At 38.8% G+C, this 25,458-nt stretch overlaps 2 protein-coding genes across 2 annotated transcripts in view; both read right to left on the bottom strand.

Annotated features, from left to right (window-relative positions):
• The window catches only part of LOC145492291 (uncharacterized), a 175,111-nt gene that overhangs the window by 123,521 nt on the left and 26,132 nt on the right, over positions 1-25,458 (bottom strand). The window contains exons 4-8 of the mRNA XM_081471705.1: positions 20,867-21,109; positions 17,711-17,808; positions 16,667-16,725; positions 15,819-16,009; positions 14,578-14,691 (exon numbers count right to left, since the gene is read on the bottom strand). Of these exons, the coding sequence (XP_081327831.1) occupies positions 14,578-14,691; positions 15,819-16,009; positions 16,667-16,725; positions 17,711-17,808; positions 20,867-21,109 (705 nt within the window). The remainder of the gene's footprint in view (positions 1-14,577; positions 14,692-15,818; positions 16,010-16,666; positions 16,726-17,710; positions 17,809-20,866; positions 21,110-25,458) is intronic.
• Positions 6,339-25,458, bottom strand: part of LOC145492293 (uncharacterized) — a 96,024-nt gene continuing 76,904 nt past the window's right edge. The window contains exons 10-19 of the mRNA XM_081471708.1: positions 13,489-13,531; positions 12,492-12,828; positions 12,014-12,124; positions 11,531-11,721; positions 10,750-10,872; positions 10,160-10,230; positions 9,556-9,596; positions 8,743-8,839; positions 8,191-8,290; positions 6,339-7,601 (exon numbers count right to left, since the gene is read on the bottom strand). Coding sequence (XP_081327834.1) covers positions 7,536-7,601; positions 8,191-8,290; positions 8,743-8,839; positions 9,556-9,596; positions 10,160-10,230; positions 10,750-10,872; positions 11,531-11,721; positions 12,014-12,124; positions 12,492-12,828; positions 13,489-13,531 — 1,180 coding nt within the window. The 3' untranslated portion in view covers positions 6,339-7,535. The remainder of the gene's footprint in view (positions 7,602-8,190; positions 8,291-8,742; positions 8,840-9,555; positions 9,597-10,159; positions 10,231-10,749; positions 10,873-11,530; positions 11,722-12,013; positions 12,125-12,491; positions 12,829-13,488; positions 13,532-25,458) is intronic.

The following is a 25,458-nucleotide window of genomic DNA, read 5'->3' as shown; positions in this document are numbered from 1 at the left end:
TGGCGGTTCAATCGGTTCGACCTTTACGTGTTTTTTACGTGTTTTTACCTTTACGCCCCATTGTGGCTGTTGTCTAGTAACATTGCGTGACCGTAGAGCAATTCAGGTGATAACAATTGAGTTTTTAATTTCGAGGGGTCTGAGTTTTCGGGATCTGAGGTTTCGGGGTCTGAGTTTTCGTGACACCCGTTTTTCCCGTTTTTCCCGTCTTTCCCCAGACTACCTCCAAATTGTACGGCCCCTTGCGAAGACTGGTGACGATCATATCGAAGAAAGTACCGAATGAAATGAAGTAAGCACCGAATATAATGAAGTAATCACCAAATATAATGAAGTAATCACCGAACAAGGAAGTACTGAATGTAATGGCCTTTGCACCGAATATAAGGAAGAGAGCACCGAAAATAATAGTGTTAGCACCCGTAATAATGAAGAAAACACCAAACAAAGTTAGAACCGAATATAACGAAGAAAGCACCGAATATAATAAAAACAGCACCGAATACAATGAAAAAAGCACCTAATATAATGAAGAAAGCACCGAATATAACGAGGGAAGCACCGAATATAATGGAATAAGCACCGAATATAATGAAGACAGCACCGCATATAAAGACATGAGCACCGAGTATAATGGAATAAACACCGAGTATATTGAGTTAATCACCGAATATAATAACATAAGTACTAAATATAATGACATAACCACCCAATATAATAAAAAAAAAGTATCATAAGACAGTTCTGGTGTTCCATAATATTCGCGAATTGAAGAACTCTAACTTAGACAGCTCTTCATGGATAACGCTTCCGCACGAACGCCTTCAGTGAACAGAAATAAAAATAAAATCAGACAAACAAGACACAAATGAATACAGGACCTTATCGATACTGTGTCGAACCACTTAAATTGGTCTACGCTGAATCGAGCCCGGAAAACGTCGATAAAAGTGAAATAAATGTAAGCGTGGATACTTCAAGTCACGCGTCCGTACTGACGCTAGCTTGATGATGAATTATAAAAGATCAGTAGTAGCTTTAATGATTTAATTTCAGTCGTCTTGATCTTAATTTCAAGTCCTAGATTGTTTAAAGGTGCGAACTATGAAAACATAATCTGGCAGCATGTGCTGCATTGCGAGTTAACTAAGACAGGTCACATTTCAAATTACCGCCAGCATGTCATGGTAGAAAGGCGCATTTAAGGAGTCTGTAAACTGGAAATCTATAGACTGTGTCTTAAGATTTATAATCCAAACTAACAGAGGTAGCTACACGATTCTTACCTGCAAGAGGAAGAAAAATGAGAGCAACTGCCAAGAACCAGAAATTACTTGCAGTAACTTCCGCCATGGTTCATTCGTCCGATAATTTATTTACAAAGTGAACGGGAAGCGTGACAATTGTGGGTGTCAGGAATATGTTCCCACCCCCCTGCCAGATGAGTTTTCCATCCTGTTGATAAAATAGATACCTCAAAACGTGAAAATGCCCTCTAGGAATGATTCACTTTCGTAAAAGTAGAACGAAATCTTCTCGTGTGGAAAAACAATTCATAGTTTATATCAGAGCGAAAATCTGAATGCCATTTGAACTGAAATTTCTACTTTTCAGGAAATATGTTGATCTTACCTGCTTTGAAAGTGTCGAATTAGCGGAATGAAATATCAAAAATTCGAAGTAACCAGCCTTGGAAGTCATGGTAGAAAGCCGGATTTAAGGAATCTGTGAACTGGAAATCTAACCAGCCTTAGAAGCAAGTTAATGTATATTGCTGAAATCTACTCATCCAAGTTTCTTTGATTGTAACAACCAAGACTGTAGTCTAAAAAAAAATTACAAGGAGCCCAAAAGTTCCTAACCATGAAATCCTGGGTGCTCCGCACTTAAGCTTATATGAAAAAAGTAAGTTTTTGCAGTCGCCCAAAGACAAACGTTTGTCGCCTGTGGCACCCGGGAGCCTCTACCGCACAGCCCTGACAACTTATTTCAGTCTTAAACAACTTAAAATTTTCATTATTGAAAAGAAAATGTATCCTTGAAAGTTACATCTAATGTTACGCCGGCTTCTCGTTCTTAGTCTTGTTGAATTTGCTATTAGTATAGTACCTCAAAAACGCCACACATAAAAGAAATGACAGTGTCATGTTTATTTAAACCCGATTACCTCATCCAAATCCACAATAAGGTAATCAAAAGCTGTGTCGACTGTCCTGATATTTCGTAGTAGCAAAGTCACTGGTTTGATGTTGATGGATTTGTGGCCAAATTCGGGTGCGGTAAGTATAATCGTGCCTTTTTTGGTACTCTTCGGTGCCATATCAGGCTCGTTTGGTGTCGTCAAGGGTATTTTGGCTCTACCACGTCGACGTCCCCAGTCGCCAAAACACAAAATCCTCCAAGAAACGAGGCAATGTCCAAAATTAACAAACACGATCCACGTGAGTTTGTGTTTCGATTTTTCATTTTAAAACAGTCTCTTTGTCTCTAATTGTAAATGAAAGGCTTGAGTAAATGTCTTACCTATATATTTGGTTCTTTGTCGTCATTCATCTCATTCGTGCAATGCTGTGACGATAAGTTTTTCCTGCAACACTGTAAATTTCGGACTGAACGGACACTTGAACTGACAACTGGGGGAATCTAACTCTTAGCGAGCACTGCTTGGCTGCGGGAACGGAAATTCGTCACGATTTCCTGGTACACGAGGATCTACTTCAATGGTCTTCACTACGGACGTCAAGGAAGAGACATAACTTGGTCCAACAGTAGTTTATTCTGCACTCTAACGTCGCGGGTGAAACTGACATACTCGGCGGAGTAGCCGCTGTAAAATCGTAACGATGTAGCCGATGTAATCGATGTAATCGATGTAATCGATGTAATCGAAAATGCTTTACAAACGTACCTGCTTATATATCATCCTTTACACGTCAAGTGTCTACAATATGCTAATTTAACTTCAAGTATACAATACGAGCGGAAAGTACTTAATTAAGATAGCGAATTCTAATCAACACCACGAGGCTTCCAAAATTAAAAATAGAGTGCTAGGATTAAAATTACACAGGCTGAGATTAAGATAGAACAAACTTAGGAAATTAAAAGTGAGATACTTAAATTTGAAATTCTGAATTGGTGTTACCGACAGCAAGGAAAAATTATCCTATGAATTAGTGAAAAGTAGTTCAGCTGGCTAACCTCCGAGAAAACTAATAAAACTTCATTAGTGAAAAGTAGTTCAGCTGACTAGTTTCTGGGGAACGGAAAGTAGATTTTAATAATAAAAAGAAACTCAAATGACCCGATAACGAACTACTTGTCTTCTAAATGAAAGTTAGTGAAACAGCGTTGCACACGCTCAGGTATACAAAGAATCGGCAAAGTACAATGAAGAACAAAACTTAAGATCTCTAGCTCTTAACTGAAAAGAGGCTACTGCCGGTTTTTTCCTATAATTTTCCAAATAATAAAGAATTGTCTGTGGAACGGCGAATTTTCTCATAACAATGCTGAATCCGCAACAAGCGCTCTGAGGGTTCGTAAGGGTCCCGGAAAACCTGGAAAGTCCTGCAATTTTACTGTGGCGTTTTCCACTGGAAAGTCCTGGAATTTTACTGTGGTATTTTCCAGGACTGGAAAGTTCTGGAAAAGGGTTACTGGTGCTGGAAAGTTCCGGATATCTGTTAAACTCAAGTAAAAAATATGAAAGGAATGGCAGACAGTAAGGACAACAAGACGCCTAAAGGCGATTCCGTGGGATGCTTTGGCTAGGGAGCGTAGCATTGGAATGAATTGTGAAGTTACAGTAAAGTGCCAAGATTAATCACTTAGATCAGCCATAGAAACCACTGTAGAAAGTCTTGAAGAATCGGTCACTGTATTTGTAGTGGAAAATGGGGTAGGCGGAAAATTACTGTGTGAGAAGAGCCTCCTTCCCCGGCTCCTATTTCTTCTTTCCGGTTGAGAGTGTGCATGGTGTTTAAGTGAAATAATATTGCAACGTGGAAAATGGAATTTTCTTTCTAATGAGGCCATATCACTTGAGTTGTGAACTGCCAGAAACTCTTGAGACATGAATGGTAACGCAACGTTTTAATTATTTGAAGACTAAAATATTGTGAAGGGCTGTATTGCTGTCAATGAACGTAACGAATCTACTAAAACATTAACAGGCTAAAGTACTGATTGCCTTTTATATCATTAGGAGCTCTTTTGTGTGAGAGAAGAACTGAAGCGTGAGAGAAGAACTGAAGTGTGAGAGAAAACGTAATGCAACGAAACGCAACTGGTATATTCCCATTGATAATGTGTGCTTGTTCATTCGAGATAACGAAAGGATTAAAGCTTCCATGAGAAGCATGAGGAATTCTTCTTAATAAATATTTCCCTTTGTATTTATAAATGTCAACAGTGGAACACTGAAAATAAAATAAACATCGACCGGAATAAACCTTCTCCCAAAGACTATTTGCATGTGCGTTCTGGTAAACAGGTACCGGTAAGCTCAATGTCAGCAAGAATACACAAAACCTTAAACATACTCGTGGCATGATTGTCGACTCATGGATTGAACTGTGACAGTTTTGATAGAGTAAAACTTTCGAGGCCTAAATATCTTCAATTGCAAACCAACAAATACTTGAGCGAATTTTTGAAATGGTTGGTGTCGATGTTTACTGTGATGGACTCCTTGATTTTTGAATACGCCGATTCAATGAATATTGTGTGTGGATATCGTGTGAATATCGTATGAATATCGTGAGTCAATGTGTTGCTTGTTTAGACTAAGCATTACGCACATAGGTCGGATGAACACGCAGGTTCGGTTGCTGAACTCGTTGTTTCGTTTCGCAGGCCGAGTGAACAGCGAACTCGTTGGTTCGATGCGTAACACGCAACGGATGATCGGCGAACTCTATGCAATTTTCACAGTTCAATTCAATACACAAAGTCGAAACACTTTCTAAATTGTCTTACCTTCCGTTTATTTCCTGAATACATACACGTTGCCTCGAGCACCACACTGTCTACACAAGCTACATGTACTCCTTGCCAGAGTCGCAGAATCTTTCGAAATTAGTTCCAGCTGTGACGTGATTAAATTGTCAATCAAATTTGTCGTTTTGCGTCCTCAAAGAAAAAGAAACCCCGGGCAAACCTTACCGTGGCCTGCCACAAGCATCCCACGGAACTAACATTGATATCTTGGGAGTGGAAGGGTTAATGTGAATTCAAGAGTCCTAGAAAAATCAATCTGAGTCCTAGAAAAGTCCTGGAAATTTGTCTCTGAAAAAGGGTACAAACCCTGGCTCTTGACTTCCAAGGAGAAGAATATACTTGAAAAGTTCGCACCCAGATTTTTCACAAAGCATCTAATAGAGGGGTGTTAAAAGCGTGAATAGTGGCGTACCCAAACAAAACATTGACGTGAAGTATGGAGAGTATTAATTAACATACATGAAAATCTTTTTTTACATCCTAAACTTGGGAAATTTTATTACTTCGGTCTAACAATACGGCGATCCCTTGTTTTTTGTATTATGCAGAATGCCATTAGAGCCTAGCATGTTACACCTCCACCATTTGTTTCTTGATATCTGACGTCTCAGTTAATTTATTTTTCTCGTTTATTCTCCAGCCGTATTTCAATGTTCATGGTAGATTCCCGAGGCCTGCATTGCAAGACTCAGGTGATGCTCATGCCTCAACCTTTGAGTGTGTCAGTTCGGTTGTGTAGTGAAGGAAAAATACGTAACGTGACTGTGTTACACTAGACAAGAGCTCTACAACAGTACTCTCAAAACAAAGCATTGACATCACAAAATGTCGGGGAAACCGAAATGTGCAAATCTAGAGCAGCGCACAGGAAAGATAACAAAGATAAGTAAAAAAAAAAATGCATGAATATCCTGTTACGCATTAGATGTTAACAGCTTAAGAGAGCAATGTTGCAAGCCTTGATGTCCAATGTGATCCGGTCTTCGTTTTTCTTTTCATTTTCAGTGCAATACTTGCACAATAGGTTATTGGCTATTCGGAAAGTGATATCTTTTCCAATATCAACCGAAAAAGATTTTGCTTAATCAGTGAATCAACCAATCTATAACTCAGTCTCCGGTTTCGCTTTTCCCTTATGGGGGAATGAAAATAGTAGAAGTGGAATAAATAATAGTAGGAATTCACCGACGGTTCATACATACCAACAGAGATTAAGTACTATCTTAATTATACTAAGGAACTGGGCTGAAACCATAATCAACGTTCAGTGTGTCAGGTTTTTTTTTTCTCTTCTTATGCAATAAACGAAATTTACTTGAAAATTAGGGACTAAAAAAAAAAATTAAAAAAGGGAACACGTTTAGGAAGGACAAAGAACCACAACTTTTAATTAAGGTAAAAATAGACTCGAGGAAAAACTTCAAAAACCCAACAATAAGGCTTTCTGTTTAAATTAACAGCTATTCTAAATGCTTAGTATATTTACTCTTCTCTGCTAAAATACAGCAAAAAATCTAGTACACAGCTTTGTATATATCTATGATTTATACCATGCCATGGGAAATACAGTCAATTAGCAGAAAACAGAAAAGCCGTTGAATACTAAACAATGTTACACTCGACCTTTCCATCGTGGGCTGAATTAATTGGGTTGGCCACTGTATTTTCTATGGCATGATATAAAGTAGTTATGCAACAATTTCTCGTGGGATATCCTACACGAGTATTTTCTTGGTATGCACACTTTCCTAAAGGCTTGTGTATAAACAGAGAAATTGACTCGTGGGACTTTCCATGGTACACCACTCGAAAGCGTTGCATAACCAGTACGTGTTTTACTGAATAAAAGTATGAAATAAATTTGCCAAGGGTGTGATTTCACTCACAACCTCCGCCTGTATACTAGTCCGGGCTTTAACCACAACACCATTCGGACAATAATGCTCGCATTGTGGCACTAGCAGAGGTGATTGGCGCGGCTTCCTCATGAGCCTCCCGGGATATTTCTCAATTTTCGGTGATAAGGTAATGAACTTATAATTAGGGAACTTAGAACTTAGAACTGAGAATTTATAACTACGTTAGGTTTGTATCCCATCGACGACGTTAGGTTAACTGATTACTAGGCATCATTTACAAGGGATCAGAATACTTTTTAAATCGTTGTGTAAGAATCTTATTAACTAGAACAAACAACAGTCCTTCGACACCAGCCTATCAAGGAGAAGTTTTGTCAAAGTACTGGCTTCTTTTTCTTGTACAAAAGCAAGACCAAACGAATCTTCTAGTTTTCGCGAGCTCAAGGAAATAATTCCATCCAAGTTCATTGTTTTTTTTCTACTGGGGAAATTTTGGGTAAGTGTCAAAAAACGGCTTGAAACTAAATGGATATGTTCTCAAAATCTAAACTCCAAAGCCAAAATATATCATCACAATACTAATTCTGATGAGTCATGGGAGTAACTGCTACAATGTTTATACAGTCAGTCAGTATTGTCACTACACTATTATTATCAAAAGAAACCTCAGTTCTCCTACACGACCAAATCTTCAACGTTTGCGTACAACTGCTTGTCAAACATTTCCATGTTGATCAACCTCTGCGAAGAAGAAAATATGACAAGAGTCATCGGTCATTTGATACGTTTGCCCGTCCGTGTTACCTTACGACACCTTATTTACTTGTATGGTAGATAAGTATCTGATTCTTTCTCATTTGCTAAGCTCTAGCCAATAACAACAAACGTGTCGGGCAATAAGGTCGATAATCAAAACAGTCACTTGGCTTGCAGGGGTTCTTGGCACTTTTACCGTGCAAGTATCCAATGGCTCCTCACAGTAATTGTTTCTTATTTGCATCATGCGTAATATAATCCAACTTGAATGAGAGCTACTTTTAGGCAATTTTGTAGTCTATAATCTAATATTAGTCCAATAAACGGAAAAAAATTATCCTTGGAAAGAACTATTACCAGGTCTTACTATGAGTTCTGATCAATCCTTTCACTTGGTTTCTTGAGCGTTTTATAATCAACTATACTGATGTGATTATTGCAGTTTTGGTTTTACAATCATTGCAAACGGCAGCCGTCTGGGCTGGTCCACTATAACTCCTAATAAACCTTTCCAGTGCTGTTTTATAACTGAAATTGATTTCGACAATTGAAAATCAATCCCCCAGCAGCTTACCTTGTGTTGGTTTTCCATTTCTTTGAGTTCATTCCTCAGTTCAGTAAATGTTGGTCTTTCATCTGGGTTTTCTAGCCAGCATTTCGTCATTATTCCATATCTAAAATTGAAAAAACTCAGAAGTCATGATGTTACATCCGTTAGGAGGCGTGGTGGCCTAATGCTGATTATTAGTGGTCTGTGTTCAAGCCATGGCTACGGCCCTTAAGGTTTTTTGTATTGTTAAAATTTTGAACCAAGGGGAAAAAATGCCGGATGGCTAAACTTAAATGGATTAGCATCTCTTTCAGGGAAACGGGGAAGAGGCAAAGAGGGAAGGAGGCGGGGGATGCTGGTGCTGACGTTTTAGTTAGGCTTCTTGGTAAACTAGATAAGTCGGAATAATAATATCTTCATACTAGTATTCATTTAGCATCTCATGTCATTTCGTCTCCTCGCCGGTAGAGGCCTAAGGACTAATTCTATTAAATGATAGAACTCACGCAACTACTGAAACTAATTTCATGTTCAACAATGATGTTGACATAAAAGGTAAAAAGAAGAGCTGCTTACAATTTTTCATCCACGTGTTGTGGCTTCGACATTCTGTGTCCTTGCTGTAGCCAATGTACAATTTTTCTGCCATCCATCCGTGGATATGGTGAGCCACCTGGAAGAGAACATTTTTTCAAGACATCAAGACCACGATTCCTTCCAAAATAAACACAATCTCAAAATTTTAACTATTTCTGCAGCAGTTTAGATAAAATGGTTGGTATTAAAAAAAAAAATCAAGAAGTATCCTCTCCTAATGAAAGGCCAATCGGAAAAAACAAAACGAACATTAGAAACGAACATTGAAAAGAGGATGTAACAAATTGTGAATGCTATTTGAGAGGAAGTAGACCAGTTAGCTATCTTACAAACTTGGCCGTAGAGTTGAACTCGGGTCTATGGCAAAGAAACTCCAGCTGGGGTCAGAAAGGAACTTGAACGCGGACGCTCTTGCTTCCAAATGGAAAACCCCAACGGAGCTACGCCACCAAATTGACTGTAACCTCCTTTATTACATATATTTCCGCGCCTTTCAACAACACGCGAATTTCAAACCCTAACTAACGATAGTGTTTTTGGCTGCAGTATATCATAAATACGACGACCACTGACCAACTTTGGAAAAACAAACAAACAACATGGATCGAAATCTACCACTCACAACCCACGGATATGACTTTTGCAAACATTGAAGTTAGCTTCTGTGCCCTGAAAGGACCGCTAAGATGATTGTCGATAGTGAAGCACGTGACCGTTGATTGAGCAGATGTCGCGTGTTATGGAAAGGCGCAGTGAACAAACTACCAAGGTGCAAGCCGCTACCTAGCTTACCTATGGTGAAAATCTCGTACAGGAGAACTCCATAACTCCACCTGTTAGACGAATAAGTGTTCAAATAATTGTTATGATATGGTGAAAATATACCTTGTAACTTAAAAATAATAGCACTGGAAGTTCTTCGGCTTGTTTCATGGAAGCTATTATAATACTGTCCTTTTAAGGGATGATGTTATAAATAGTGGTATAATTTTGCAAGTTTTGCATATGTATGACAAGATTTAGAAGAACTTTCTCTTGCCTTAGGCATAAAAATCCTGACGTCTTTGACGAATTCACCACTACCAGTTGTTCTAAGGCCGGATAACGCTATCCACAGGATAAATGGCTATTTAGTGGATAAGTGTTAACAAAACAAAACAAGCTATCTGCTGGATAGTGATTTATCCGCTGAATAGTGTTATCCACCCTTCAGACAACCCGAGACATGTCCAATCGGTTAACATTGATTGGTGCAGTGTATCTTTTCTGTCTTATCATGGATGAGCAGGAGAAGTTGTTATTATAAGTCAAGGAAAGTAATATGGTAATCCTGGAGTAAGCCATTGTATGAAAAACATTTACGTGTTTAACGTTGAATCACGGTATATGTACTTACGCATCGCTTTTTGTTGAATATGTCCCATAAAGCAGTGCTTCCATTGCAGTCCACTTAACAGGGAGACGCCCCTGGAGAAAGACCAGAACTTTTTAGTTGACAAAGCAGACGAGAAGGTCTGTACTGTGGTTTGATATATGAGTTTTTAGTTACCCCATTATTCGGTATAATTATAAAGTTTTGCAAGCCACCGGAATAGTCCCTGTGATTAGTCTCTTAAAGAGTTTACACGAGGGAACATGTTGCAGGGACTGGTCCCTTGTAGTATGCACATGAGGACGCTGTTTGCAAAGGGACACCTAGCTCAAAAGCTTGGGAGAAAGGTATTGTTTTTCACTCTTTTGCTCTCCAAGAGCAAAACTGGGATATATATACCAAGGCAATAAAGAATGTAAAATTAACCACCATAGCGACTTAAGAAGCTGACATTTCGAGCGTTAGCCCTTCGTCAGAGCAAAGCGGACTTTGAAAAATAAATACTGATCTGCGGTTGGATTATTTTCATTTTGTCTCAACGACTTGCCCCCGAACAGTTCAAGCGAAGGGTTTTGAAGAGACAAGTCTCTGGGACTCTTCATCTTGACTCTTGCCTTTGATTTTCGTTCGTAAATGTTGTCCCCTTGAACATCTCTGGCCATTCCAAAGTCTGTCACTTTACATGTTTCCTTTTCACCAACCAACACATTACGAGCTGCTAGGTCTCGGTGGGTAATCTGAAACAGAAGGTTATTGGTGATTGACAAAACAAATAAATCAAATGTCGCGAACCACTAGCATTCAAACATTTCGACGTGATTTTAAAGCCATGTACATGTTTATTTAATCGACAAGTTATATTGCAATTAAAAAAGTTATACCGGTTATAAAGGTCTTGAGCGAACTGCCTTCCTTAATCTTTTAACATCATATGATGTGAAAAAAAGAAAGAAATCGATAACATCCACACGATCTACAGATCAGTGACAATGCAAAATTGGATACAAGACATACAAGGTGGACCTTTTTCACCCTAGAAAATTTCCCGCTATGCAAAGACGACCAGGGTAACTTCAGTTCAACCCCATTAAACGGCCGTGGCCGCTTAATAGAGGTAAAAACAATGGAAAAACCCTCATTGGGACTTTGATTACTGGCCGCCTAATAGATGTGGCCGTTTAATAGGAGGCCGCTCAATGGGGCTTCGACTGGGCTCGACTATGTCATGTGAAGAAAAACTGTTATCATCATTAGAATTCTTTATGGGCAAATATTCACACTTTAGTCAATTCCTTTTACATTAGAGTGAGACGTTTCCAGCAATAACGTGCAAATCCGCAATAGACCAATAAGGGCGCAAGACATAAAGGCCCAATGAATGAGTACATTACATACTCGTTTGGATGACAAATAAGACATTCCATCAGCGATTTGCCAAGCAAACTTCATCAGCTGCTGTGACGTCAAAGTTGTTTTTGGTTTGATATCCGGGTCTTTGTAATAAGTGTCATTCAGTCCACGGCTCTTTCTCAGGTATCCCAGCAAGTCTCCAAATGGAACATATTCTATCAGCACTAACAACGGCTCTGAGAAGAAAACGAGAGAGAAAAAAAGAGACACTGGTGATGTTAAACAATAATAGGGATCGTGTCTGGACAAAGATATATATATAGCCAAAGCAGTGGTCAAATTGATTTTCACTGGCACAATGAAGCTGTAATGAAGAATTATTCTATTTTGAAGTGATTGTAAGTGCAAGGCATTCATAAATTCATCTACTTGACTCAACAACAAGAAAGATAAGGGTATTGGATAGAGTCAAGAGAGATTTCAAAACACTGAGCAGCGTTTCTTTAAGGGTTTTATCCCAACGTTTACCAGATTCAGTGACGCATCCCAGAAGCTTGATGACATGAGGATGAGGCTTGAGCTGTTTCATTATTTCAAGTTCTGATAACAAGTCTCTCCTGTCTGTCTCGGGCGCATTCTCTACAATATAATCCCAAATGAGATTCTTAAAACTCAGTACTTATGATTTATAAATTGATGTTTTCTAGCTACTAACTTGAATATGCCCATATGTTTGGGGACAAAGCCTCATTGTATCAACAACAAGTTAGAACAACTGTTTCCCTTTAATCGATTTAGAAAACAAAGTTGAAAATAATTGACATCAGTATGAAATCAATGATATCACGACATCACACAAACCATGTTGCTGTGACGGAATGCTAGCACCAATTCATTAGCATAATGAGTATTTTAAAGTCTGCCTTAACCCCAAGCTAGAAATGGACGATTAGCATAGTATAACATATTTTACACTATTTTACCAATATTTTAAAGCATTTCACACCTCTTAACTTTTTAATAGCCACTAGTGTCTTCCCGGGCCGTCCTCGAAGATCTATTGTCGTTCCCTTGGCAGCCTGACCAAACGCACCTTTACCAATTATCTTCTCTAGAGGCACGTGTTGTCTAGGAACCTCCCAGGAGCGTGTCGACGGATGAAGAGGTGCGTATTGGCTGCTTTGTGAAGCGTTTGATGAAACATTATTGCCTCTATCTCCTGATACGTTTGGAAATCGAGAAGCCTGATTCAGTGACGTGTATTGGCTTTGAAGGGAAACTCCAGAATTTTGGATCCTGGCGGGATCTTCGTCCAGTCCAATGTTATCCATTTCCATTTGAGTCTAATGCGAAAAAAAATTATTCACACGCAGTTGACGTTTAGAAATTACTTTTTCTAAGCAGCGAGATGTAAGTTGATCTGAGTCGACTGCATAACTAATTCAGATCAGAGGGCTGATGAAAACTCTAGAGGCGCCTTCAAACTTTGAACGCTTGTAACTTTAAAGGCGCTAAAGCAATGAACTTCAAATTTTACGACTTTCCTAAAATTTCTCTGGAAAAAATAAGTATCGTATTTCATCGGTCAAGCATTTTGATTTTTTTCATGGCAACCGTATTGTCACAGGCATGTTTCTCTGTCATACTTAAAATCATTAACCTTCTTGATGTTCTAAGCCTTCATTGTTAGTTTTTGACTATTTGTAACAATATACTTTATGGAATGCAAAATGGCTCAAAGATGGCGTCTGTTCAGAAATAATAAAGTCCTATGACGTCATCTCTGTATGTTATGGACTTCAAAGGAAATATGTTTAAACGTGCTACAAATTCTTTAGGTTCCATAGCCATGGTTTTAATACTCTCTGCATGACAGGTTGATGGCCTTAAATTCTCCGCCCTCCCCCGCCCCCAACCCTCCACAAAGGGTCAATTGCAGTCAAGTAAAAGGCTACTCGTGTAATACTTTATATTGACTACTTGAATTTTACGTAAAGACCTACATGCATTTTGCCTGTTTCCTTATTATATGCCGCTCCATTTACCCTAAAAAAAATAACCAACAAATTAGTTTTCTCGTGTAGAAAATCCACATTCAAATACACATCCAGTGTAGCTCAATTTGTAATGTATGACCCTTCAAAATACATTGTCATGAATTCGTCCCACATCCCAACACGAGGCCTGTAAGTGTCAGAATTGAATTAACATGCTGTGAAATGAAAGGCTTCATTACTCCAAAAGTACTAACGACTTTTGAATGAGCTTGTAGTTTTGTGCTACTTCTGCGAGTCTATCGCCGGGTTACCTCCCAACATTTTATTCGTCAATAACCATTTATGTTCCTGGGTGGAGAGGGGCTCTATAGGAGTAATGAGTCTTGCCCAAGAACACAGCACAACGACCCTGCCAGCGCTCGAACACAGACCGCTCGACCCGGGTCTAGCACACTAAACGCCAGGCAACAACATCTTATTTCTGCATTGAAGTGGCACATTTCAAATAGCGAAATTATTAAGCGGAATCGGCGTTAAGATCCAAGTGATGAAATAAAGGAATGCAAATGTCGCAGTGTTGCTCTAACAAGCTTACCTATCTCTTGTTGCAGTCCCTAAAAGGAGGGAAAATGAATTTATTAACATTACAATCAAGTTGAGAGGAGAAAGGATGGAGAAATTGATAAGACTTTTCGTTACCCCTTCCTAGGAAGTACAAGAGTTCAACTGATGTCAGAGGTCTGTGAACACGGCATTATGGGCCACGTTGGGTGTCAGTGTTGCAAGGAGTGCTTATGAAGGATTTATAAGGCGTAAAAATCTTAAAAACAAGAAAGAAAACCACAAAACTTCCGATAAATGGCATTAACGCCTCGTCTCAGTTGTCTAGTTCAGTTATTTAACTGTTTTAGCATTTAAATCCAACACCATAGAAGATTAAAGTCGGAGGTTCAGCAGAACCAGGAAACGTATTAACAAGTGAAGTAGTCTGTAAGTCACAGTTAAGAATATCGTTTACCTTTATATTATATATAAATATATTTATATATTTATATATTTATATATATACCTATATATTTACCGAATATTGTTTACCTTTCTTGTGAAGCCATAAGATGTAGACAACAAGAGCAATGATTATGACAACAAGGATACCGATCACAACTCCCAATACGGTGCAGCTGCAAGCACAATCCCCACACGCTGGAACTGTCAATAATACAATAAAAAAATCATCAGAACTCTTTCAAAACAGACTTATTTCGCGTGCTAAGCATGACAGATATGTCTGTCTGTCTGTCTGTCTGTCTGACTGACTGACTGACTGACTGGCGGGGTTCCCGTACCTGCTTTCCATCATTTCGTCTGTTTGTCTGTTAGTGGTTGTTTTAAATGTGTAGGCTCAACCAAGGTATTTAATCGTAAAAGGTCACGAAACTTGATCCGTACCGCGCGATGTAGGTGTTTGTCTCTGTTTGGTTTCTGTTTTATTGATATATTTTGATTTGTCAGCATGTTTAAAATATAAAAATGTTGCACCCCCGAAAAAACAGGTGTCGTATTACACCCCTACCTCCCCATAACGGCCACTCTTATCTATCCCCTGGGGGGCCGTTTTAAAACGGTTTGACTGTATATGCTCATAGTACAAAATTCGAAAACATACATTGTAACATTAAAAAAAGTAATTTAATTTATAAATGTAAACTGTGAGGAAATAAAGTATGCTATGTTATGTTATATAGAGGATATTACATGCCCGCGCGTGGATACGAATTTTATCTTGGAGTGTTCAACTCGAGTTGAACACGAGAAGATAAATTTCGTATCCACAAGTCGGCATGTAATATTCTGTTTATTATATAAACATACTATTGACGACGTTTTTGACGATTTTCCGAGGATTTCCCACCACTTTCCGAAGATTTCCGAAGATTTTCCAAAATTGTTCCAAAGGCCAGACGAAAGGTTCCGAACATTTTCCAAACATTTCCGAACATTTCCGAATATTTCCCGAAGATTGCCGAAGACGACCGAAGAAGATCCGAAGATGTTTCGATCATATGTCAACAAATTTAAGTGTAGTTAAAGGGACAAAAGAAAAATGTTATCAAAAAGGAATGATATCTTCACAGTGTGAAAGATAAAAATAGTATTTTCATTGCGCGCGATGATATAAAAATGTGATTTTTTAGTAAAATGAAAAATCCTGGTATTTCACTGGTTTTTATGAAATAAGTTTTATTATGTTACAAAATGGATGAAGCCAATTTAGTTTTTGAGAGAAGGCACCAGTCCACCCAATAGAAAATCAAAATATACAATGGTTTGCTTACTGTCAGATGAGCTGGTAGGTGTTGTGGCCATGGTGGCTGGTATTTCTGTGTCTCGTGTGCCTGTTATGACACTCACATTAAAATCTCCAAACCCTCCATTCTTGACAGCATCTCGAAGTGTAGAAAGTATCTCGCTTTCTCTTACAGTGGAACTGAACTTCAGGGCCAGATCAACAATTACACTTCCACACCTTGGAAGAAGAACAGCGACAATTTAAGTTCAAACTAAACTGATGATTAAAATGAACTGGACCTTCCTTCACTTCAAAAATTTGCGTTTGAAAGAATGAAATGGAGCGAGTTTCCTTTAAAAATGATGTGTATTTATTAGAGCTCGTTTTCTGTCGAGAGTTCCACTGCACGTAATTGAACGGATGGAGTTGTGACACCATTCGATTTTTCGTTTGTGTCTCTAAATGATGGGGAATAAAAGAAAATGAGTTTGTGGAGAATGCAGATTAATTTTGATTGTTCAAATAAAACAATCAAGACCGGTGAAATCTCCGCAACGTCAAGGAAAAAATATTTCTGAGTATTCATGGCGCTCGCTAAACCACCGTTACCCTAACCCCGTGAACATTTATTTTAGTCAAAAGACAATGATCTAGTCTCTTGTTTTAGTTTTTTCTTCTTCTTCAAAGCATTCCAATTTTCTCTATCCCTTCTTTTGGTGTTTGTATTCTCTGTGCCTTTGTTTTGCCTATCCCTTTATCTGACCATTATTTATAATGTACAAGCTTTAATAACACAGGCTTTTGGCATTTGCGTTAATTAATTGGATTAACACTAAACAAAACGTCAATACAAGGTGTAGGCTCGATTTCCGCCGCTCTCTCTCGTGACAGTACCTGATATTTTTCTGTTGCACACTTTCATAGCCCAGTTTACCAGCAAAGATCTCCTCGATCTGAAAATTAACAATTTGAATAAATCGTTGTTTTCATTACTGCACATTTCCAAATGAGCTAATTCATAGTAATTGCTTAAACAAATAATTGAATTACATGTGACGTTAAAAGCTGCTAGACTCTGATACCGATAACAGGTAATGTATATGAAGTTTACCGTAACAAAACACAACATCGACAACATCATTACCTTTTCATATTTTAAGCGTCAGGTTCACTGCGCAGTATTTTAACTATTCCTAAATTCGACCATGAATGGAATATTTAGTGCGAGTGGAACCCAATGATTGCAACGGACCCACGACCCTTCATGGCTGTACTTAAATGGTCCTTTTTTGTATTTGTATTTGTATTTTTTGTTATTTGTCCACTCGATGACATGAATACAATATTGTTAACAAACAAGTGCAGTGAAAATGGCCCTTTCCAAGCAAACAGTCCTTAACCAGCCAACTCATCTCAAATATGAAACATGTTTAATCTTTCACAATCATATCCATTACTAGACAAGCAAAATCCATCTGTCTGTCTGTCTGTCTGTCTGTCTCTCGGCCCCCCTAATAACGTTTACCTATGTGTCCATCTGTAGGATCGCCTTTCTAACTCCTGCCCAGTCTATCCGCCAATTCACCTCCTTACTCACCATGTATTTGAAAGTTCACACTGGCGACATAACGACATAAACATAACGACATAAGAACCCTATGCCGCATGTTTGCATGTGAACATCCTGACATAACATAATAGCAACATAACGACATAAAGGGAAAAAAACTGATCGTTTTCTTATGTCTTTATACCGAGGCTCACATTACCGAGATAAGCGATTAAGTCGTTACGTCATTATGTTGTTATCTGGTTTTATGTCATGTCGTCAGGGTGAAGCAGGCCTTAGCAGTCATGATTAAACCTGTCTATTTTCCAAGAGCGACTGCATGATACAGGTTTGGTTGTACAAGTGTGTTACACAAACGAGTTCGTTACCATTTTGCTGAGTTTCTCCCATAGTTGATTGTATTCCCCATCAGTACACTCTTCACCCGTGATAACCAGAGTCACGTTAATTACATCACTTGCTATGACTAATAATAAAACAAGAATTCAGTGAACCAGAGAAATGAAAAATATCCACAGCACTGTACCTTTTATACACAAATTAATAATCCATGTACAAAGTTTTAGACCGTCAAGTCATTTTAAGCAAATTTAGCTGTGTTAGATGATTTAACATTAATGTATGAATCGTGCTGCTCCTGTATTAAAAGGGCTAAGAGTCCATTGTTACTGTCATATTAATATCTGCCAGAAGAAGAAGATAGAATTGAAAGAGGCCTGGACAAAAGGCTAATTTCTCACTCCAGCTTACAATTTAGATGTCAACACATGCATGCACTAAACAGATAACAAAAAGTTGGGCCTTTTCAAGACCTTAAAAAGGAATTACAAAAAAAAAAAAAAAAAAAAAAATTAACTTGGATGTTTGGCTCCCACACCTTGTCATGAATTTAATTAGCTGGGTTGTAAATTAAAACGCGGTTGCATATTTTAAACATAACACACCAACTTAAAAGCCTCTGGTCCTTGTGTGTCATATTGGCTGAAATATTCACAAATACCCATTAACTATTGTGAGAAGCATATTTTAATTGCACGGGCCAAGTACACTCAGCAAAACAAGCAAAAGAAAGCTATTGGGGAGGACATGACGATACAAGTACATGAATACTACTATTACTACTGCTACTACTACTACTACTACTGCTACTGCTACGGCTACTGCTACGGCTACTGCTACGGCTACTGCTACGGCTACTGCTACGGCTACTGCTACTGCTACTGCTACTGCTACTGCTACTGCTACTGCTACTGCTACTGCTACTGCTACTGCTACTGCTACTGCTACTGCTACTGCTACTGCTACTGCTACTGCTACTGCTACTGCTACTACTACTATTACTACTGCTACTGCTGCTGCTGCTACTCCTACTGCTACTGCTACTGCAACTGCAACTGCTACTGCTACTGCTACTGCTGCTGCTGCTGCTACTGCTACTGCTACTGCTGCTGCTACTGCTACTGCTACTGCTACTGTTACTACTACTACTGCTACTGCTACTGCTACTGCTACTGCTACTGCTACTGCTACTGCTACTGCTACTGCTACTGCTACTGCTACTGCTGCTACTACTGCTACTGCTACTACTATTACTACTACTACTAATAATAGTCGTATCTATAACAAAATTCTAGATCGTGATTGATTCTCCGCGCGCCTATTTGTCAAGTAATCAGCGCGCGATTAAGTGGGTGTTCAGTTACAGGTGTGCAATTTGACCTTTTTGTAATTGGATACCTGTAATTAGATGCCCGCGTTATTCGCACGTGAATTACACGCGCTTTAATGGCCTCCTTCGCAATGTTTCCTACAGTTTTCAAAACTTATGAAAAGCGCTACAGACGTGTTCGCTCAAAAGAAAATCTGAAAAGACACCTTTATTTGTCAAAATCTGTTACAGATACGATTAATTAGTAATTGGACCTCGGGTCGTACAACTCAGGGAGAAATCGTGATCGTAATTTTAATTTTGAAATTACTCGCGCGATTTCTTCCTGAATTGTACGACCCGAGGTCCAATTACTATTACTACTACTAATAATAATGTCTTTATTCATTTGATGAAAATACATATCAAAAGTTACAAAGTACTGGTAAAATTAGCTTCATGAAGTACACGTAAGTCACCTAGTATAACCATACTTGCAACTGGCCACGTTCTATACTAATATCCTTAGACTATTTTCCAAATTCTGCGCATGGTAGTCACACAATTAGGCCGCACCGCGCTTCCTCCGAGACAGGATACCATGTGGTGACGTGGGTCAAAGAACTTGAATGTGGGTTTTTTCAAAGCTTATTACATGAGCAATTTGATGGCTTTAATATGGCAGATGATTGAAGAGGTTCGAAGAACGAAATATATATCGAACTGTTTCTATAACCAATTATCACAGCTTTTATATCACCGCTTCAATGTTTTTTTTTTAAATTGCGTCGAGCGTGCATAACTGATTCTCCGAAGTGGAAGGATTTGAAATGTAATTTATCGTCATTTGTGAATCCGTGTATCGTCAGTGGAAATCGATTCTGTAGCACCACGATCAGACTGTGCATTGTCAATGCAAGATGATGTACTTCCTTTTAGGGACGGACCATTATTTTTTTTTGAGGGGAGGGGGGTTGGGCAATTTTCTGGGACATTTGATTTTTTTCCATCTGTAGGTTATGCATGATTTTTTTGGTGGACAATATCTTGTGCAAGAATTTTTTTAACATTAAAAATCAAAATAATGATAGTAGAGAAGACTTGCTCGATTTTTCCCCATGGCACGATTATTTCTTATTTCAGCAGTTTATGCTGTGCAGGATTTTTCCTTTTTTGGGGGGGAGGGGGGTGGGGGTGCGGAAATTGCCTACCTTACAAAATATTAATGGTCTGATTCTTACATACAATTACACTCGGGAGATTTGTAATATGTGTATTACAGAAAATACTGCGGATGGAGTGGCTAGCCCCAATGGTTTATTGTGGCCTTTTAAATAAACAGCATTGTGTAAGGAGAATGGTACACTGGACTCGGGCACCCTCAGTCAATTTCCTTTTTTGCCCCACCGAGCAACCCACTTCTATGAGAGGGAAGGCAATGGGGAACAAAACATTTTATGGGGATGGCCATGGTTCTTGTGTACCCCCATGAGACCGAGACATTCACAAAAACCGTGTCAATTATTGTAGGGAGCAAACACTCACTGTACTGACCAGGTAGCAAAATAAGGATTAGGGAGCTGTTGGGGGGGAACACGACAATACAAGTGGGCTACCTAGCATGACTATACATGTGAATTTACTTGTAATGGACAAAATCCCCTGCAGCAACTACTGAATGATGTACATGTAGTGTAATGGGTTATCAAAAAAAAATGACAGTAGCTACAGAATGAACTATTCAATTATACTGCACATCTACTTAAAGGATTACAACTGCCTGTGTTATAAAACCTTTTTATGAAAATTAATGATCACTACAAATGCAACCCCATTTTACTACCACTAATGAAATCTGGTTTTACTTATTACTTACACAGACTGGTATTTGCCGTATCACTGCCAAGAAAATTTTCGACTCTGCAGCTGTAGTTCATATCCTCAAGAACTTCAGGAATAAACAGTGTGCTCTCATGACACGCACTTTGCTGTGGATCATATGGAGTCCAGGTATAAGTCGGCTTGGGATTTCCTTCTCCTGGACAGTCAAGAGACACTCTTTGTTGTGCTGCAACTTCACGTTCTCTTTTGTGTCTACTAGTAACAATCTTTGCTGGATCTGTAGATTTAAAGTGTGGGAAAAAAGAAAAGTACACTGTATTTATGACTCTGCATTGAGTTTATGAGAGTTCCAATTGATGCGAAATAGCCAACAGTCCTGCCAAAGTACCTTTGGGCTAAATTATACTTCAATAAGGGAATAAAATGACTTGATGAGGAAATGATTTATTGTTTATTTATGTCTACACGTGCGTGGCATACACAATGCACAGAACGGACAGAACAGTGCTCACCAACAGCTTGTATGAAAATAGCAGTGCATGTACATGTAGGTTCATTCTCTACCTTGTTATCACATGTGGAATAATATTGGCAAGGGAAGAGAGAAAATTACAGTTGGAAAATGTCATAATACACTCTTATACGAGAGGCATCTTGACTTATTTCCTAGCCCAAGATAGTGGCTTCCATTGGCCTACACGTAGAAACAAACGATTTGAAAAACAAAAAATTTCAAAAACAAACAACATTTTAATCTTTCTGCACATGACTGAAGCTTGGAGACTTTTAAAGTTGCTTCCGTGGCAGAGATGGGAGATTTAGAAAAAAAACTAGTGTAAAATGGATTTTCATTTACTCAAGAAAGAGTCTTAGGACTCAGCCTTAAGAATTGGATGGTATGGTTGTATTCCCCTCAAAATGGTTTATTTGAAAACAGTGTATTTAGATATGGTATGTATATTTCCAAAACGTTCAGATTTATGTTGCATTGTTTTTGTATGTAAATCTAAGATTTCATGTTTCCATATTTTGTTCAAATAGTGACAATTGAAAATTGCAAAAAAGAAATAAATATGTGGCACATTTTTATGAGTGTTTCATTACTATACTAGCCATGAATGAAAGTTTAGTACTCTTTTTTTGTAGTCTCCAATGTAAAGTTTTGTGTCAAACTCATAGAAAATGTGGCTAAGAAGAGAGTCCCCTATACCTCTTCGGAAAACAGTTTCACGCAAAAGTAATTGGCCTTTTCACGCATCACGAAAAATTCGAAAAACAGCTTCACGTTCACAGAAAAAAGTAAACAATCACGTTTCACGCGAAAATGCAAAGGCTACATCATGTTTCACGTAAAAATGCAAATTCTATTCACGTTTCGCAAAACATACAAATACAATCATTACAAAAATGTATCTGGCAGTACTGAAATGTACCACAGTAGATATAGCTGCACGTGGCCATATTTTGATAATTTCAGACTCTCTCGTCGTCAGTATGCCTAGATCTTTTGTGGATTGGGTATTATGCATGTACAGTGGAACCCCGTTAATAAGGACACCAAGGGGACACGCCAAAGTGTCCGTATTATCGGGGTGTCCGTATTGAGCCGTATTTAAGCGGGCTCTCAGATGAAAAGTCACGGACACATGTTTTATCGATACCAAGACTAAGGCAGACATTTTTTACGGCAACAAAACGTTGTTTTGATTATAATGTAACTGTAAAATTAAACTATGAAAACCTTATGGTCATTTAACTATAAAGGTTGACAATGCAGACTGCAGCTAGGTCATGCACGAGGTCACCAAACAATAAAGATGACAATATGAATAAAATATGCAAATGCTACCTTCGTGAAGACAAAAGAAAGAATCCAAAAGACACTTTGTTGACATATTTCGGTTATGACATCGAAGCGATGGTTGAGCAGACATCATTTAACGCTGGATGGAGTGCAGATACTGACAGATTAACTCACCTTTTCCGCAGAACCCTCCATTTTCTGCCTTTTCTCCATCGAAATGGCGTGATACCCCGCGTGTGTGACACAGCGTGACAGACTAGATTCTAGGCCCTCCTGGTTCACTGTTGCTGTGGTTAGTTCTCAGTCCTCCATCCTCACGCGCGTCGAGAGATGTCGAGAAAGGCAGGCCGTCACGCTTTTTACATCCAGTTTGGTGTAGTTTACGAGCTTTTATGACGCTAAAATCTCCAAAATGTGAAAATTATTCCCACAAAAGTCGATGGTTCACAAATCACGCGAAAGTAAATGCATTTTTCACGGATCACGAAAAAATCGAAAACTAGTTCCCCGAGGACGGAAAAATATAGATTCACGAATCACGGGAAAAAAAATCCTCATTCACGCTTTACGCAAAGAAAAAACGCCCATTCACGTGTCACGAGAAAAGTATAGGAAACCCTCTAAGAAAAATCCCCTAACCCTGACAGTTCTTAGGTGTATCATCGATATTTCTAATTATATCTCTGTCACTGAATTTTCAAAAACTAATTTATAATATTTTTTGGCTTCTTACAGGCAGCAACTGTCTAAAGCCAGTGTGCCTTACATGTAGCTCATCATCAAGTCAGTCCAATTAAGGTACAAGAAATAAGTGTAACAATTTGCTAGTAAGCATTGTAGCATCGTACATGAAACAGCCAAAGATAAACATTACAAGTATAGTCCAAGTCACCTCATTAGGCTGTTTATACCTTGGCGACAATGTTGTGCTTGCTTTAGAAAGTAAAGAGCTTTAATTGCCCAACTAGGGCTTAGAACTTCAATTTAATGGGCATCTGTGGCTGGTATTGATGATATTTAGCTAGAATTGTGATGTGGGCAGTGTTGTAGTTTGTAGAGGATACTTCACTGCTCCATCAATTTTAAATACGTACATGAATACCTGGGATGTAACAAACATTCCTTATTTTGCTTGGTCAGATTTATAGCCTATGCTGTAGTTGGCTTGAAATGTAATGATTCTCAATGTAGAACATTCTTGTATAGTCATTTTGAAACAATTTGTATCTTTAGAGAGCTACAGATCAGTTCTTCACCTGGGTCTGGATAATTATGTTCATGTTTGTATTAACCTCAAGACTTGGATTTCATACTGACTGTTAATTAAATGAACTGTACGAAATCATGATTCAAAGATGAAACTGTGTGTGAATGATAATGACAAAACCACATGTGAATTTAGTCTTGCTAACCTGAAAATGCATGCAGAAGAGTTTTTTCCTCTTGTTTGAGCTATCAAAAGCTAGCTCTAGGAAAGCATTGTATCAAGACTATCTGTGACCTGAAATTTCCATGGTTAAGTTATTGTGTATACACATACTGAGATTTATATCAGGGGTTTCAAAATGTTTTGAAGTATGCGTCTGTAATACTCTTTTGTTCGCATTCAAGCCACGTTGAGAACAGTGTAACCTTGCTTTTTCCGTTTTCACGCACACGTGTTTTATAACAAGACCTATCCCATAATACTTGTTACAGGCAGCCACAGGTAGCCCAGCAGACACTCAACCCCTCTTTTCCTTGGATTAAAGTACTGATTAACTGGTTGACAAATTTCAACATGACTGGAATAACTCTGTTTGAACGTTTCGACCTGGAAAACCCTCAACAAGTTCACTGTTCAGTGTCCCGTTTCTTGCTGTTCAAGTTTCAACATAGTTCATAAGCGTACTAAGTAACTCAAAGTGTTCTCCTTAATGTCAATAGAGTTTATAATCATTTAAATACTCTGGTGTCCTCCTTTCCCTAGTTGGCCTCAGGGGTAATGCTGGAACCTCTGACTCGGCAGTTCCACCTGTGACACTGTCTCCTGTGCTTTGTTGGTCTAGTCCATCGCTTGCCTTCAGGTACTTCACCTCAGTTACATTTCTCTTGTAGTTAACTCCTTCAGGTGACTGTGACTTCGTTGCCATATTTATTGGTGACCTCGTGAGGTGCAACCTCGAAAGTGGTTGACAGCTTATTTTCCTTCCTTTGTTTCACCAGCACTTGATCGCCAGGAGCTAGACTGTTCTCCTGCGCTCCCCTTCGTTCATCGGCATGGTCGGTTCTCCTCTGTTTCATTTCTGCATCTTCATTTCTGTATTCACACTTTGTCAGCTCAGGGATCTTTGGCCGTATCTCTCTGTTAAACAACAATTTGGCTGGAGAGACTCCAGTGCTGCTATGAGGTGTGGTCCTGTAGGCTGTTAGGAACTTCCTCATCTCTACCTTTAAGTCCTTCTTTTCTGCTTGGGCAAGCTTCAAGGTTTTGAGTAGACTTCTGTTTTGGCATTCTACCTCCCCGTTTGCTAGGGGCCACAAGGGCGTGGAGGTTCTATGCTGTATGCCGTTTGCTTTCAAAAATGTTCCAAATTCCTTTGACGTAAATTGTGGTCCATTATCTGTTTCTAGCGACTGCGGGAGACCGTGAAAACAGAATATTCTCTCCAGGCTTCCTATAATGGTGGTAGATGTTACAGACCTGAGGATGTCTACTTTAAAGTAACGAATATAGAAGTCTACGACGACGAATACATACTCTCCGGAAGGAGAGTATGTATTCTGCATGTATTCTGCTAGATCTTGCCAGGGCTGACTGGGGAACTCACTATGTTTCAAGG

Source organism: Orbicella franksi, chromosome 7 (assembly GCF_964199315.1).
Source record: "Orbicella franksi chromosome 7, jaOrbFran1.1, whole genome shotgun sequence".
Taxonomy (NCBI): Eukaryota; Metazoa; Cnidaria; class Anthozoa; order Scleractinia; family Merulinidae; genus Orbicella; species Orbicella franksi.
The sequence above is the reverse complement of the archived record's forward strand: the minus strand, read 5'-3'. Positions and strand labels throughout refer to the sequence as shown.